Source organism: Triticum aestivum, chromosome 7B (assembly GCF_018294505.1).
Source record: "Triticum aestivum cultivar Chinese Spring chromosome 7B, IWGSC CS RefSeq v2.1, whole genome shotgun sequence".
Taxonomy (NCBI): Eukaryota; Viridiplantae; Streptophyta; class Magnoliopsida; order Poales; family Poaceae; genus Triticum; species Triticum aestivum.
In genome coordinates, this window is record NC_057813.1 from 536,102,629 (window position 1) to 536,118,520 (window position 15,892).

A 15,892-nucleotide genomic window follows, 5' to 3' on the forward strand; every position below is an offset into this window, starting at 1 on the left:
AATTTTCTTAAATTCATTTTGCTTCCAAAATTTATTTCTATAAAAAAGATTCCTTTTTGAATTATAAAGAGGCCTCAGAGATGGCAAAAATGGACTGGTACCCGCTAGGGGTGGATTAACGAGCTGCTAGGCTCGTTAAACTCGTGCTCGTTAAAGCTCGGCTCGATAAACTCGTTAAGATTAACAAGCAGAAAACCTGCTCGACTTGGTTCAGGGCATGCTTGGATCCAAGGGACTATTTTTAGTCTGACTAAAACTAGTCTCTTTTAGAGGCTAAAGTTCCAATCACCCCTGACTAAAGAGAGGCTAGAACTAGTCTTGAGACTAAAATTTTTTAGCCAGGGGAACCATACTAAAATGTGGATTAGTCCTCTCTCTCCTAATTTACTAAAATGTGGATTAGTCCTCTCTCTCCTAATTTAACTCCCCTCCTTTAACACATGCGAGTTCTGGATTGGAGGGTTTGGAGGATAATAAATGCTCATTAACTGGATTTTAGTATATTTAGTATTTGTATCCAAGCATGAGTGAGGCTAGCAAGTTTTAGTCCCACTATTTTTAGTCATGGGACTAAAACGTATCAAGCACCCTCTCATTTGAAGCTCGTTAAGCTCGTGAGCGCTAGCAAGCGCTCGTTAATAGATTCTGATGTGTTACGACTTACATGATGAGTGTGTATATGTGGTTTTAAGAAGTAAGATGGTGACTGCAAAAGAAAATGCACTAGTTCGTTGCTTTCTATGTAGATTTGATTGACTAGATGGGCTGAGGTGCTATGAAAACTTTGTCATGTAAGTTGAAAATGTGTGTGTGTTGTGTTGTTACCAGCGAGCTCAACGAATTACTTGTGAAACTCGTTAGCTCGTTCGTTAAGCTCATTAAGATTAACAAACTAAAATCAGTGATCGGCTCTGTTCATTAAAAAGCGAGCCACAAGCTTAACGAGCCGAACTATCGAGCGCTATTAAGCTCGTGAGCTATGAGCTCTTCGTCCAGCCCTAGTACCCGCTACTCGAGTAACCGGAGAGACAAGGGAAACAAGAGAGCCTGTCGCGAACCAACCTGTGGGTGGATGGTTAGAGGAACAGTGGATCCTCGTCCTACCAGGATTTAAGTCTTGATGCTCGCATTATTTCTGGATTTATTTCACGATTTTCGCGCGATGCGATTTCTGTGGGAGGAGACGCATCCGTCGACGACGAGGCGCCTACCGTGAGTTCATAAATCTAAGATGGTATGCCGGTTCAGTCTCTTATAGGATGTGCGTGTGTGTTTATAGGAACAAGTGTATGTGCGTATTTGTGATCTCTTGCATCTGTATTGTGTTTAAAAAAAAACAAGAGAGCCTGTCGTGGCCCACCGTTCCCTTTCCTTTCCTCGGGAACTCTAACCGGCAACCGTCGCACCAACCCGCCCGTCTCCTCTTCCTAACGCCACGTGACTGTCTGCACAAGCACTGAACTGAACCGCAGCGACCAGCCAAGCAGCGCATTCATTGCGATATCACCGTCAGCACGTCACCGCCAGAGCATGGCGCTCTCCGTCCGCCGCCAACCACGGTACAAGTTCGCCGCGCAGGTGCTGTCGCCGAGCTGCCTCCAGAAGCTGGTTAGTGACTGATGCCAAACCCCGCCGCACCGCCATTGATTGCCCCTCCGCTCTGTCACATCAATCAATTCCTGACCGGCTCCCCTCTGCTGCTTTCGTGTGTTCTTCCTGTGACTGCAGTGCGTTCCGTTGGAGTTCGCGGCGCGGCTCGCGGCCGGCGCCGGGGACGTGCAGGAGGTGCACGTGGTGGACCTGCTCGGCAAGCCCCGGCGCGTGGAGCTGTGCATGCGGCCGCGGCCGGACGGCGAGGTGGCGTGCTGGCTGGGCGCCGGCTGGCCGGAGATCGTCAGGAAGAACGGCATCGGCGAAGGGTGGTCCGTGGTGCTGCGGCGCGAGCGGCGCGGGATGGCCACCCTGACCGCGTACGACCCGGCCTTTTGCGTCGCGCGCCTCTGCACTCCTCCCGCAGGCAGGTTCATTCATCACGTGATGCGTTACAAGCGCTGCAATTTCATTTGTACTCATTTTCCAGTGCATTTTTTTTTTTTTGCGAATCAAGGAGCTTGCGCTCCAAATCACCGTCGCAACACCCACAAAAACAACACTGGCTCTACTAGGAAGCTCATAATTCTTGGACTCCACTACAAATCTGACGTCAGATTTTTGACCATGGCAAATTGAACTTTTTCATGGTAAATTTTGTTCCCCGCAAATTAAGTTGGTGAGCACGGCAAATCCGCCTCAGATTTTTAGTGTTTCCTAATTATTTTTACTTTCATTAATTCCTGCCAAAAATGAGATTGCCCATGATTCTTCTTGCAACATTGAGATAAAATACCCCTTTAATATATTTGTTCATAATCAGTTCTTTCAAAACATTCGTCACATGCAAGCGCCCCCCCCCCCCCCCCCCCCCCCCCCCAAATCTTTTGGCTAGCAAACTTTTTCCCACCTAACAAGATGATATTTCTTAGATCCCTCATCCAGTTCTCCTGCCATAGCAATGTTTTTGAAAAAAAAACTTGTATCTCCTTATAACAATTTGTGATTGGTACGTAGGTGTGACGTCCAAGACCAGGCCTCGGTTCATCAAGTTGCTTCGACCAGATGACTGGGAGAAGATGGTGAGCAGGATAGCTAGCTGGCTAGTTTTATCTCTTTTTTTATTCAGTGAATATATTTATATCAAGAATATAGCTAGCTAGTTTAATCTGCTTCTCTCTTCAGAAATCTGCTAGTTCATCAAGTTCCTAGGCTAGTAGTACTATGTAGTATCAACTTGACATGCTCTGAACTTAAAACTGATGTGCTTCATTTTTGCTCCCAATGTTCTTCCAGACAATCCCTGATGAGTTTGTGCAGCAGCACTTGATTGGGGCTGAGAGTTGCCCAAGCAGCCAAAAAGCCTTGATCATTGGCCCTACCGGCAAGTTATGGCCAGTCGAGTTAGATCAACGTCAATCGGACGTGCTGTATGGAGAAGTTTGGGTAGAGTTTCTGACGGCGCATGATCTCTCCGAAGGGAACATCCTGCTGTTCCGGTATGAAGTTAACATGTCGTTTTCGGTTCAGGTGTTAATGCCGAATGGGTGTATGAAGGAGTACCCTTACCTAGCTGATGAGGCAGATGGACCAAGCACTATGCTCCCACAAAGTAAGGCGAAATACATACCTTCTTGCTGGATATTTTTCGATAAAACTCTTGCCGGAATTGAACTGTATTTTCATGTGGACCTCCTGCAAACAGTTGTATGAATTACCTTATTACGAATGACTTTGAATAAATTTTAGTATTTGTGACCTGCATCTTGTCTTATGTGAAATGTATTTTTTTTTGTGGGGTCATGTGAAATTTATTGTGCAGGTGACAAGCAGCTTGTAGCTGCAACTGTCAGCAAGAGAAGCTACAACAAGAGACAAGTGGTTTCTGCGATTCCTGCAACGTTTCCTGCAATGAAAGCTAAGAAGGTCCAGTCGCAGAGCAAACCTGCCGGTGTTGTGGGAAGGCACTCATTCACGAAGCAGATCACCAGCTATTCACTTAAAAGCTTCTTTGTGAGAACTGCATTTTCTCTCTCTCTTTATATTTCGGTTTACTGGTATGGACATAAATCTCGAAAAATTAATCTCAATGCTCTATGATGTTCCATTGTTCCTTACTCATCTGAAACTATTCATACAGATGTTTGTACTAAGTATTTCATCACATTAAACTTCTAAACCTTGAATTTCTGACCTATTTGATTACAAACAATAAACGGTGCTGTCAACTTCAATAAATATGCACTGTATGAAATTCCTGTATAATAATGTCTTCCACCAAATGGTGACACTGATCTTGCGTCAAGTCTTAAATTAACGACTTGGACCATTGCAAGACATGTCTTCTGCTCTGAAAGTCAAAAATATGTGTGTTTTTATACCGAATTACTGTTGTTTTGCACTTGTTTATATACCTGAGTCTGTCTACAAATTACTTTCTTTTAATCCAGAATGTAACTCTTTCGGGATATAAGATGGCACTTTGATCATCAATTTCTGTGCCAATATGTTACCTTACATAAAAATAATTTAATGTTATAAAAATATAATTCATGATAATTTACTAGTTTTAATTTGATCATTTAGTTGCTAGTAGTTCTCTCTTTATAGATGCTCAAACTTAGAAATGATTTGACCACTATAATGCTAAAATGACTTACATTTGGGTCCGAGGTACTACCATGTGTGAAGGCAAAATATCTACCTACTGCGGTACTGCCACTTTACACACTTGTTTTAAAAAATTAAATCTTAGTTTACAGTGCACTATTAACTTCACAGAAACGGTATTCCCTTTATAGAACCCTTTTATTATATAGTAGTTGAATAGTTGTGAACGTTTTATCTCATAAGAGCTTCAAATTGTGGCATCAATGCAGGCTGTGAAATTGACCTTTTGCTCATCAATTGGTCTTCTAGAAGCATGTACAATCCAACTTAAAACATCCATGGAGGGGAGCGCAAGATCTTGGCCAGTAGCTTTCAACATCGCCAACACCTACGGCTTACTAACTGGGAAAGGCTGGAAAAGGTTTTGCCGAGACAACGAGGTAGAAGAAGGCGATCGTTGCACCTTCAAGGTCGTTGAGAAAATGGTCTGGCATGTTGTGATCAATTGATGTCTGATCATGCCTAACTAGTGCGAGCAAAACGTAGTCCCGGTATTTTGCCTACCAATGCCAGCGTCACTTGCCAATGACAGTTCTTGGTTAGTGATTTGCTGTGTGAAAGCTTGGTATTGGGTAGTACCAGTTCAGTAGACAAGTTAGTCTATGTTTAGGTCACTGTGACATCCGTGTTTGTTGAACGCTAGTAGATTAGTGTATGTATTTAGCTTATTACGTGCGCCAGTGGATAAGTTAGCCTATGTTTTGGTCACTGAAACACCACTGCTTGTTGAATGCTGGTAGATTATGGACCGCATCGTCGGTACATGGTATATGCAACATCACTATTTCCTGTGCAGCACTAACCGTCTGTTTATGCAAATATTAGACTGCGAAATGTATCAGCGTGTGTGGGTGATAAAAAAAATGTTCATAAGTTCTAAAAAAACACCAACGGATAATGAGAACCGTAGGTTTAAGGCTTCAGAAGAGATAAGAGAGCTAAGCACATGCTACACGAGCTTGTTGGGTAGGCACAGAACCGATTCTCAGGGCAGCTTTTTCAGCTGGTTAAAAGCAAAAGCTCAGGTGTGACTTCAGAGTGGAACCCTGCCCTCTAAATTTGCCATTAGGGAGTGGAATCATAGGCCTTTTCTGGTTAGCATGATCACATACAACTCTGAGTCTCTGACACACTTACCAATCTTACTTACCTTCTTTAGTTCCGCGGGTTACAGCTCGGGCAAAGAGATCAATGCAAATCTTGCCTGTAGACAAGCACCTGTCAATTTGCTGATAGGCCTATTTATGGGACTGTTTCAATAAAGATTGTGCCAGTTAGGAGCTATCCAAATTAGACGAGAATTAGGTTCTCATGTCTGGTTCAGTGAACTCTCCATAATGCCTACGCTGACAAAAATCAAGAAACATAATTTATTAGTTTCAAGGTGGTGCCTATTGTGACAGAAATCAACAAACATAATTTATTAGCTTCATGGTGCCAGCAGAATCATTCCATAACAGAAAAATGGAAAACCTTTATTAGGTGAAAAGTCCATTCCATCGTACCTGTACTATCAGAAGAACAACCAGGTTACTAACTAATTAAAAACTGGCTCTCTTTTAGTCCTAATAACAAGGATAACATTTACAATGGTTAATTTTTCCAGGAACCTGGTGTGCTTTCCCTAGAGGAAGGAGCTGGTACTTGCAAGGTACAGAATGGCCTTCCCAGATGGCTCCTTCACGCACCACAGCTGCGCAGCACAGTGCAAAGATGGCTCTCCTCCGTCCAATGCTTGCCCAAAGTCATGACAATAATTCTCCACTCTTTTTGTTCCTCCAACAAAAGAAAGCAGAAAGAACGTCGCAGAGGCTATTTGAAGGAAGCCGGACAATGGGAAAAAGAAGTGTCCCTTGCCACCTTCTTGTGATCATCTTTTCAGAATTCTATAAGTAGTGTGCCACCAAATGATGATTTTTTTTTGGCACAAAGTTTTGTCTGATGATCTGATCATGACCACCAAATCATGCCAATAGTTGCAGGCACATACACAGGTTATTATTTTGCAGACAAGCAGCATACATGCACAGGAAAATCTTGCAGATGTCTCATACTATGGCAGAGTTGAAGAAACTTCTAGTTCCTAGGTATATGCCCATGGAATTTCTCGCTTTTCCGGAGCGATCTCTCCACCATTTCTTGAGAATATTCAGATTCACCGGTCACGTAGAATTGTAGATTGACAGTCAAAGTCACAGGTTAACTGTTAATTGCATCTCACCGGGGAATGTAAGCGGTACGAAGGGATCCGGCCCGGGGCCGGTGATTTGGCACCACTGGTGTAAAGCAACAACCTTTTTCTGATTGTTTTGCAACACAGGGTCCAATGAATTGTCACAAATCATTGGCTCGTTCTTATCTAGGGAAAGGTACGTCTGCCATGGGAGGATTTGATACCCCTCAAGTTGATGACGGCTAGAGGGGGAATTTTTGGGCGTTTAAGGGAAAGGAAGGATGAGAGCTCAGAGACAATTTCTTGTGATCCCTCTAAGTTGGATCGATCATTTTGCCGGGAAAGATTGCATCACAGGTTCTTGGGAGACTAAATTCGATGATCCTTGTCTAATATGTCTCTCACCGCAAAGAAGAACGGGCGCGAAAAATGGCGGGCCAATTCTTGTGGTTTGGAATTTCAGTTGAAAGAAGAAGTCAAACGAATGAAAAAGTGAAGAAATTGATGGGCAAACATCGTACAATGGGTGGTCACAATTTGGAATCAGGTTTGCCAATTTGCGCCGGCATGTAGGAGATATCATGAGCGAAAACATCGAAGTGACTATTGGCAACTTGGTTAATGATGTAATGTGGCACATTGCTAGGCGGAACATGATTACACGAATAGGGTGGAACATGGTTCTGCCCTATGAGATAGTGAGATACCACTATACATGAAATGGGGACAAGCTAACACGATAGATATGTTTATGATGGAGCTTTTGTCGGAGAAGATCGTCGTACCTCTCATGTTTATTTTAATGTTTCATTTTGTGTTTGGATCTAAAATGATGAGTGGTATATAGCTGTATAATATGTTCATTGCACTGAAAATACCATATACACGATGAAACAAAATGACACTCCATTGTGGAGGGCCAATTTCCTTATATTAATAAAAATAGAACCAAGGGTGATGTATCTAGTAAATGTTTTTTCACATATGAAAGAAGAATCGAGTGGATTAGCCAGCCACCTGGTGGCTCGGTGGACACCGCCCACAAGCCACTCCACCAATGGTTGGTTCTCAAAATTTATCTTAGTTTTCCCAAGCAATATTTTGAACTTTTGATCTGTTATTTTTCTTCGTCCAAACTGTTATTTCTAATTCACCATGTTACGCATGATGAAGTATAAAGTTATGAGAAAGTTGTGTCCAACTTTAGATAGAGAAGTATATAACTCGGCTGCTACACATCCAAAACCTACCTAGCTAGTTGCACATTTCTAAACCAACATTGACACACAATTTATATAGTTTCTAGAGCTTTGCTACTATATGGCAGGCATAGTTCTATTTTGAGAAGGTTTACATTGTGGTTTTATGTCATTTCTACCTTCTTTTTTTGCCAAAAGTTTGATCAAGAATCTACATGTAGTGTCGCAGATTGTGTTAAAAAAATCTTGGACAATATAGTAATAGAGGGTTTGTTTAAATTTTAGATGCATTATTTAAAATTTGAGTAAATTGCGGTGCCATAACAACACAAACAAATAAAGTGGAAATCAGGAAGTTGCTAATCTCAGTTTCAGGGCTTATTCACATGATTTTTATCCAAATATCTGAGTGCGGGTTGTAAAACTTTCACTAGGCATGTAGCTTGCTCCTGCTCAAGTATTTTCACGGCTTCTCCACTAACCCTATTGGCTCTATCCTACCATCACAGTAACTTTATACATGTAGCTCCCTCGACGAGGTGTCAAAAACGCTCTTACATTATGGGACGGAAAGAGTACATAGCAATGTATGAGTGTCTGTTTTTACTTGAATGAGAAATAGTTATTTTGTCAATGATCCTGGAAGTTTGTTTTTCTTCATCTAACCGTCAATTATTAAGTGGTTGCACATCTTATGTATTATGAGCAACTTTAAGCTTAGAGACGCGCAACTGGGGAGTTGTTCATCAAACTCTGATGTGCAAGTGCAACTGTAGGCATATGCTTTGATCGACTCTGAAATAACTATTTTCTAGATGACTTGAAATATGGCAAATCAGAAAATTAAGTATATGGCACCTGAAAGACCAATTTCTTTTTTCGAACAACAAAGACCAATATCTCTCCATATTTTCACGTACATAAGCTCATGCCTCCCTCCAGCCTTGCTCTTATTTATGGAATACATACATATTTAAATTACACACTCTTAATCACAAAGATTAATGTAGATAATAACCAAGACTAATAGAACTAGAGAAAGAGAGCAGCAGGATAACAACTCAATGGCCGATTAACCAAGCGGACTGGCCAGCCACCTCGGGGCGCCTGAGGTACGTAGCCGGACCCGGAGATCACCGGCGGAAGCAGCAGAAGATCAAGCGAGCCTAGGTAGCCTCGACGTAGCTTGCGGAGGCGTGGAACCTGGCGATGAACTCCGTGGCCTTCCTATCGACGTCCCGCTCCCCGACGTACCACAGCCCGTCCTCGTCGCTCGGCCGCACCTTCCTCGACGACCGCCGCGGCTGCTCGTACGCCTCGTCGTAGTCCCGGCCGCTGCCGCCGAAGCACGACATGCTCCCTCCCATTCTTGCAGCCGGTCACCTGCTGCTGTGCTGGCTTCCTCCTAAACTAAGCTACCTAGGCTGCTTCTTGGAAGTTGGAACACACCGGACCGACCTGCTGCTGCTGGTGTCTTGCTTAAGTTGAGAGGGCTGCCAGCCCAGCCCTTCCCCATTTATAGGGGAGGGAGAGTCCCGCTGGACGGACAGGATTCCTCTGAACCGCACCGCACCGCGCCGCGATCCGACGGACGGCAGAGACCCGACGCGCGCGCAACGTTGCCTGCTACCTGAAGGATTCTTGAGACTGACGGTGCAGGGTGAAACTAGACACTGAGGAGGATCGATTCTTTCGTCAGGCGCGGCTCGTCCAGATTGCTATCCAGCCAGCTTTGTTGTTTTCCGAAACCTGAAGGCCTGACGTCTGAACAGAGCAGGTGATGGAGCAACGAACAATCAGCAAATGCATGGACCGGGTCGCTGGATTTGAAGTGTCGTGAATATATTATGACGATAATTGTGGCGAAATGCTGTTTTGGGTTTCTAGCCCATCGTTTTAAGGTAGAAAAATAGCCTTTAAAAATATTAAAAAATGTTTTTCTGGGATGATGATGTAATTCAGATAAGGAAGGGCACTGTTCGGATAAGGGAAACTTTTAAAGTTTATGGCGATAAGCCGGCATCTTAGGGTCACTAATACGTTTGGTCATTTCAGGTCCAGTTTTATATTGTTGTTAATTAGCGTTCGTCAGGATTTGGCCTAGCTCCATATATGCGGTGCTTGATCGATCACTGCGTCAGACGTAACCAATCGCGCGCGCGCACGCGCAACTTGCAGGACAGCTAGCCGCTGCTTGATTTCCAAGCAGTGCCGCATGCGCTCGCGGCCGGTCACTTGCTGCCCAAAGTAGTAATTATGCCAGTAATAAGATGCATTGGAGCTCCATGACCTTTCTTTGCGGGTCTTGTGCGGTTCTACCACTTGGTTGTTGCATGGTTAATTGGTTATTGTCTTATTCTGTTGACTTCAGTGACTTGGTTGCTTTTTACTCTATGTGTCAGTGACATATGTATGCGTTCTGCCGTGTAAATTAGGGGCCCATAAATTCGGTTTGGAGTCATGGAATCAAGTGAAATAACAGTGTACAAGTTGAGGAAGCTCCAATCACACTGTTTACTCTCCAAAATATTAAGCATGGATGCCGACGGTGGATGCCAACCTAGTGCAATGGTGGACAGCACTGAACCCGCAGAAGCAACTTAGGAAGAAGACGTGGACGGTAATTACACTAGTAGCCTGGATGTTTTTTTTTCACGGATACGTAAAACTTGCGTATCATTTCATTGATAGAAGAAGTAGAAATAGTACAGTGAAGAATACAACAGATGTCATGAATGCAGACAAGCGTGAACATGATGCCTGGAGCAGAGAGACAAGGGATGCTCAGCCCGAACAGAAGAGACAACACAGCCGGAACCAACCAATCCAAAACCAAGAGCGGTGAACACATCATCAAGGCCATCACCGGTGACACCGCAAGCAAGCAAGATAGCGCCTTCAAGAAGAAAGACAATGCCAAGACGCCGTCGCCATCCGGTTTGGATGTTGTGAAAGCATAGAAACAATAGAAACAATATCATCTTCAAGGAAGCTTCACCATCGGCGGAAGTCATGCTTAGGAGGATCGAGTTAGAGAGACAAGATTGGAGGGCGACTGGATTGCTTTGAGAGCAAGGATCGTTACCATGTACAGTAGATAGGTTGGAGAGTGGCAAGTAATCCACATGTGAATCAACGACTTTGAGAGCCGTGGCTAAGTTGTAACAAACACTAGGCCTTTCTTGGTTTTTCTATCTGTGATCTCGATACGCCAATATTGGTGTATCCTTGAAAAGATAATACTATGCAATACTTAGGGTGGGTAAAAGAGGATAACTTATCTGATGCACCAGACATCGGCTCACATATTTAGAAACTTCAGAACTTCTACAAAAAAAAAAAAGAGTGCATAGACACAACAAGTATGCAACTAATAAAAAAGTCAGATCCAAATTCAAAACATATAACTTGAAAAAAAAACCCGACAAAAGTGCAATGAGCCGAATTCATAGCCCAGTTAAATTTAGCTATTAAATATTAACCGAGAAAATTGACATTTTTGTTTCTCAAGTTGTATTCACAGCCGATGTTAGTTATGTACTCCTCCGGTCACAAATATACGATGTTCTAACTTTTTTCCGAATCAAATGTATAGATATGTTTTGTGTTTGTTCACTCATTTCAGCCCGTATATAGTCCATATTGAAATATCCGAAACATCTTATATTTGTGAACGGAGGGAGTAGTATATTGTATCTACATGCCGATTCCCCCTCCTAATTTTGACAACTTCTAGAAAGGACAACGAGGTTGGGTCACCAGATACACCACAAGCTCTAGTGCACTGGATATGTTCTAGCCAAAAGAGACTCTCGTTGTTATTGAGTTTTCTATCATGTCAAGTGTACACATCATAGAACTAGCTAGTTGTGTTCCTGGCAAAAAAAAAAAAAAGAAGAAGAAGAAGAAGAACTAGCTAGTTGTGTCCAGAAGTAAAGTGGTGAGTACAGAACAGTCTTTCTCATTCCCGTATTCATCGGTGCCTAACAAGTACTATCCCACTTTTTACTTGCATTCCGGCACATGTATCCATAGGGAACTATCTAAGTCAATGAAAGTAAACATAAGAATAGAAGATTACTAACTAGCAATGGAGGACCGGTCAAAAAGGAGGGTTAATTTTGCACTTTAGGACCCCCAAAAGCACCCACTAATGTAATCGCAAAGTGCAAGTAGCATGCATGCATGCCTACAACTTTCACTGCCTTTCCAGAAAGAATTGCACCGTTTGGCCCGTTCTAGAGGTGCAAAAACGGACCAAGCATGCAATGCCCTCTCTTTCTCTCTACTCGTTTAGTGGCATCACATCCGTGCATGTAATGTGCTTGCAGGCTGTAACCACAAAGCTTATAATAAGAAGCTTTGAAGCTTTTAGGAAGAATCCTACGATTGACGATCACTTGATCAGAGGTCTATGCTTGTTCGGCGAGAGCTACGCCTGATATAGTTGATATATATATTTATGTCTAGCTCGATTGCTTTTAGATATCTTTGAGCTAGTAGTAGAGTTGAACCAATTGTGTCTTTGTGTTGATCTCTCCAGCTGTCGCTAGGAAAAGAGATTGCTCGCAGAGAAGAACATCTCACGCATGCTGCATGCATATATGGCATTTCCAGGTACTCCCTCTGTCCGAAAATACTTCTAGATACATCTCTTTTTATTCATTTTGATGACAAGTATTTTCGGACGGAGGGAGTAATGAGATACATAAAGGAGATGAGATATATCCCCTATCAGTAAGGGTTTTTGCGTGGGCATGCAGGTCTTCATCTCTTTGTTGGCTGTTTTCAGATACTGCCTCCTAGAACCTAATCACTTTGACCAACTTTAGCGTTTTCCTTTCCTTCTACATATCTCTGTCGTGGTGGAGTTAGTTACGTACTCCCTCTGTCCGGAAATACTTGTCATCAAAATGGATAAAAGGTGATGTATCTAGATGTATTTGTATTTTTGGACGGAGGGAGTATATGTATCGGTGTGACCAATTATGGGGCAAACGTGAGGAGATTAACATGTTCCTAAAGCTCTAGTTAGCTTCTCACGTAAGCTAGTTAGGACATGGGAGGGCAAGGTGCCTAAAAGAAGACAGGAGGGCAAGTTCAAACTTTCACGAACAAAGCTTTTAGGCCAGCTCCACTATACGTGTACTTTGTTTGGGAATTGGGAGGATATGAAACTATAACATTTTCCTTTTGCAAAGGCAGGGTATGGCTAGGATCTTGGTCCAAAATTCTAATCAAATCCTCATGGTACAGGCAAGCAACAACGCGGTTTTCATTTTGATGTTGGGCGACCAGCATCATGTATTTATCAGGCATGTCAAGCCCGATGATTCTGTGGGAAGGGAGGGATTTCAAATTCCTATTCCCTTCCTTTTTACGCACAATTGGTAATTGAATAGAAATGGGATTGTAAGAAAATTGGGTCACACAGAGATCAGATGGTACATGGTAGAGAAAAGTTATAGAATACATTGTTTTTTTATAACACTATATAGCATCCTGCAAAATATATACACGCCTGCTATATTCATTTTCGAAAAAGTCGCATGTCTGTTGTGAATGCTAATATTCTGTGTTGTAGGAAAAAACAAATTGTGTAGCTTTTAGGCAGAATTTTTTCCGCAGGCGTTTAGGCATAATTTCAGAGACCCCAGCTGGCATCTCCCGCTCTTATTTTTTTTTCTGTACAAGAACAGATGTTTTTTTAGTATTATATACTTAATCATGTTATGTGTACGGACACTTTATGTCAACAAAATTTAAGCAAGCAACATAATTGGCCAAACAACGCCTGTGTTGCTTGATTTATACCTAAACGTTTCCTTTTGATAAAAGGGCTCCTTTGGATTTCTTTCAACATTCAATAGTAACCACGATAGCAAGTGAATTTTGTGACAGTGAATACTCTAGGACACTGATTTATTAATTCTTCCTTATCAAATCAGGAAAAGATGGAGAGAGTATGAACATTGCAAAATCAGTTTTATATTACAAACAAAGCAACACCTACATATTTTGTAGTTTCTTAGAATATAATAAAGACATACCTGGGACAAAAAGGGTTTAGGTAATGAGAATATTTTAGGCTCCATTGAGTTACCCTCTACTTTCATGGCACAAAAGATGCTCCGATTGCCCTCTTAGAGCATAAAATACGCTTCCCTTTGGCTCTCTTTATCCCCTTTGTTTATTGATATTTATCTCAAGCACATTGGTCCATGGATATAATTGGCTCTTAAGCCACAAGGAGATATACATGGGCCAAGATATTTCTGACGAGGCTAATTTGAGCTTTTGGCAATTTTTGGTGTCTCACCACGTGCATTCTGGAGGAGTCCTCCTATATGACGCCTTTAGCGTCGTATAGTTGGAGTCTACACAAAGGAAAGATATGGGCCGAAGTGCCGAACGGCCTAGTTAGTCACGCAGTTTCCTGAGCGAGCGAAACGCGCTGTATCCCGGAAAATCCTATTCGCCGCTCGCTGCGGCGAACTGTCAAGCAATTGCACAGAGCAGCGCAGCGAGCGACAGACATGGGCCGGCCCACTTGTACATAGTGCGTCCAACCGTTTTGGGAACCCTCTAGAAGGTTCCCTGAATCACGTTTTTTCCTGTATCATTTTTCTGGTTTTTTTGGCTTTATATTATTTTTTATTTCGTTTTTTTCTTTATGTTTTTTTAAATTTCACAACTTTACAAAATTTGTTTGCAAATTTAAGAAAAATGTTCGTTTTTTCAATTTTTGTTTGTGAGTTCAAATAAACGTTCCTATTTCAAAAATTTCCATCTTTTCAATTTTGTTTGCACTCGAAAAATGTTTAGGAATTTCAAAAAGTGTCTAGCTTTCCAAATTTGTTCACAAATGTATAAAATGTTCATGTTTCAAATTTTGTTCACAAATCGAAAAAATGGTCGTAAATTCCATACATTTTGTTTGGGAGTTTGAAAAAAATGTTCCCTTTCCAAAATTTGTTCGCAAATTTAAAAAATGTTCATATTTACAAGTTTTGTTCGGAGTTCTGAAAAGTGTTTCATTTCCAAAATTGTTTGCAAATTTAAAAACATGTACGTTGTTTCAAATTTTGTTCTGGAGTTTCCAAAAATGTTCACGTGCAAAAGTTGTTTGTGTATCCAAATTTTGTTTTGAAATTTGAAAAATTGTTCCTGTTCAGCTTTTGGGTAGTTTAGAAAATGTTTCGGTTCTAAAAAATATGTCCGTGTCTCCAAAATCGTTTGTGTGTTGAAAAATGTTTGTGTTTTCTCAAAATTTGTAAAAAAAACTAATAATGTTCGCGTTTGATAAAACATTTCACGTTTTGTTTTTGAAAAAAAGTTTGTTTTCGAATTTTCAAAAATTGTTCAGAAACTAAAAAAGTTCCCATTTTCAAAAAAATCAGGGTTGAAGTTTTTAAAAATTGTCCAGAAATTTAGAAATGTTCCAGTTTACAAATTTTGTTCACAATTTGTAAACAGTTTGCACTTTTCTAAATATTCTCCATTTTGTTCAAGTTATTTAGAAAATGTTCGGGTTTTCAAAAAAAAATTTCCTTTGAAAAAAGCATTATCAGGGGATCTTCGGTTCGATCCCTTATTGGGACTTTAACTTTTGCGAATCTTTTACACTTTTGCCGCTGTCGACAGTTTCTTTTTTTTAGTTGCGCTGCTAATCTAACACCACACCTGGTCTAGCGCAGTGGCTTTCACAACACGCTCATTACCTTCACCTCACGGATGGAAAATGGGCCGGCCCAGGTGAGGCCCCCCTGTGCGGCACCTTGACTCTTTGACACAAAAAGCGTCACATAGGAGCTCCCCTGTATCGCCAGTTTGCGCGGAGGCTTCGGTTTTACTGATTTATTTCTCGGTTTGCTTGACTTTCCATGCTGTTTTTTAGGAAAAAGTTCATTGTGTATTTTAAATGTTTGATGTGTACTTAAATATGTTCATCTTCTATTTTTAAAATGTTCAGTTTGTGTTTAAAAATGTTCATTGAGTATTTTAAAAAATGGTTAGAGTATGTAAAAAATTTTAAGTGTATACTAAATCAGTGTGTGTTTTAAAAATGTTGACCGTATATAAAAAAAGTTCATTGTACATTTTAAAAGATCTCTGTATATTACAAAATGTTTAGCATATATTGAAAAATTTCACCATGTTATTGAAAAATTACCATATATTGAAAAATTTCACCATGTTATTGAAACATTACCATATATTACAAAATGTTAAGTGTATATGAAAGGAGGATTAAAAATTA

At 41.4% G+C, this 15,892-nt stretch overlaps 2 protein-coding genes across 3 annotated transcripts; one reads left to right on the plus strand and one right to left on the minus strand.

Moving 5' to 3' along the window:
- Positions 1-1,472: 1,472 nt before the first annotated feature.
- Positions 1,473-5,045, plus strand: LOC123160909 (putative B3 domain-containing protein Os06g0632500). 2 transcript variants are annotated; one of them, XM_044578757.1, is made up of 7 exons: positions 1,473-1,608; positions 1,729-2,017; positions 2,608-2,672; positions 2,887-3,036; positions 3,121-3,202; positions 3,413-3,603; positions 4,470-5,045. In XM_044578757.1, the coding sequence occupies exons 1-7, from the start codon at positions 1,531-1,533 to the stop codon at positions 4,707-4,709; spliced, it is 1,095 nt and encodes a 364-aa protein (XP_044434692.1). In that variant the 5' UTR covers positions 1,473-1,530; the 3' UTR covers positions 4,710-5,045. The 2 variants fall into 2 exon arrangements, with proteins under 2 accessions (XP_044434692.1, XP_044434691.1); XM_044578756.1 differs by having other exon boundaries at positions 2,887-3,202.
- Positions 5,046-8,531: 3,486 nt separating this feature from the next.
- LOC123162562 (uncharacterized) lies at positions 8,532-9,099 on the minus strand. Its single transcript, XM_044580337.1, has one exon. The coding sequence runs from the start codon at positions 8,997-8,999 to the stop codon at positions 8,799-8,801; it is 201 nt and encodes a 66-aa protein (XP_044436272.1). The 5' UTR covers positions 9,000-9,099; the 3' UTR covers positions 8,532-8,798.
- Positions 9,100-15,892: the final 6,793 nt, after the last annotated feature.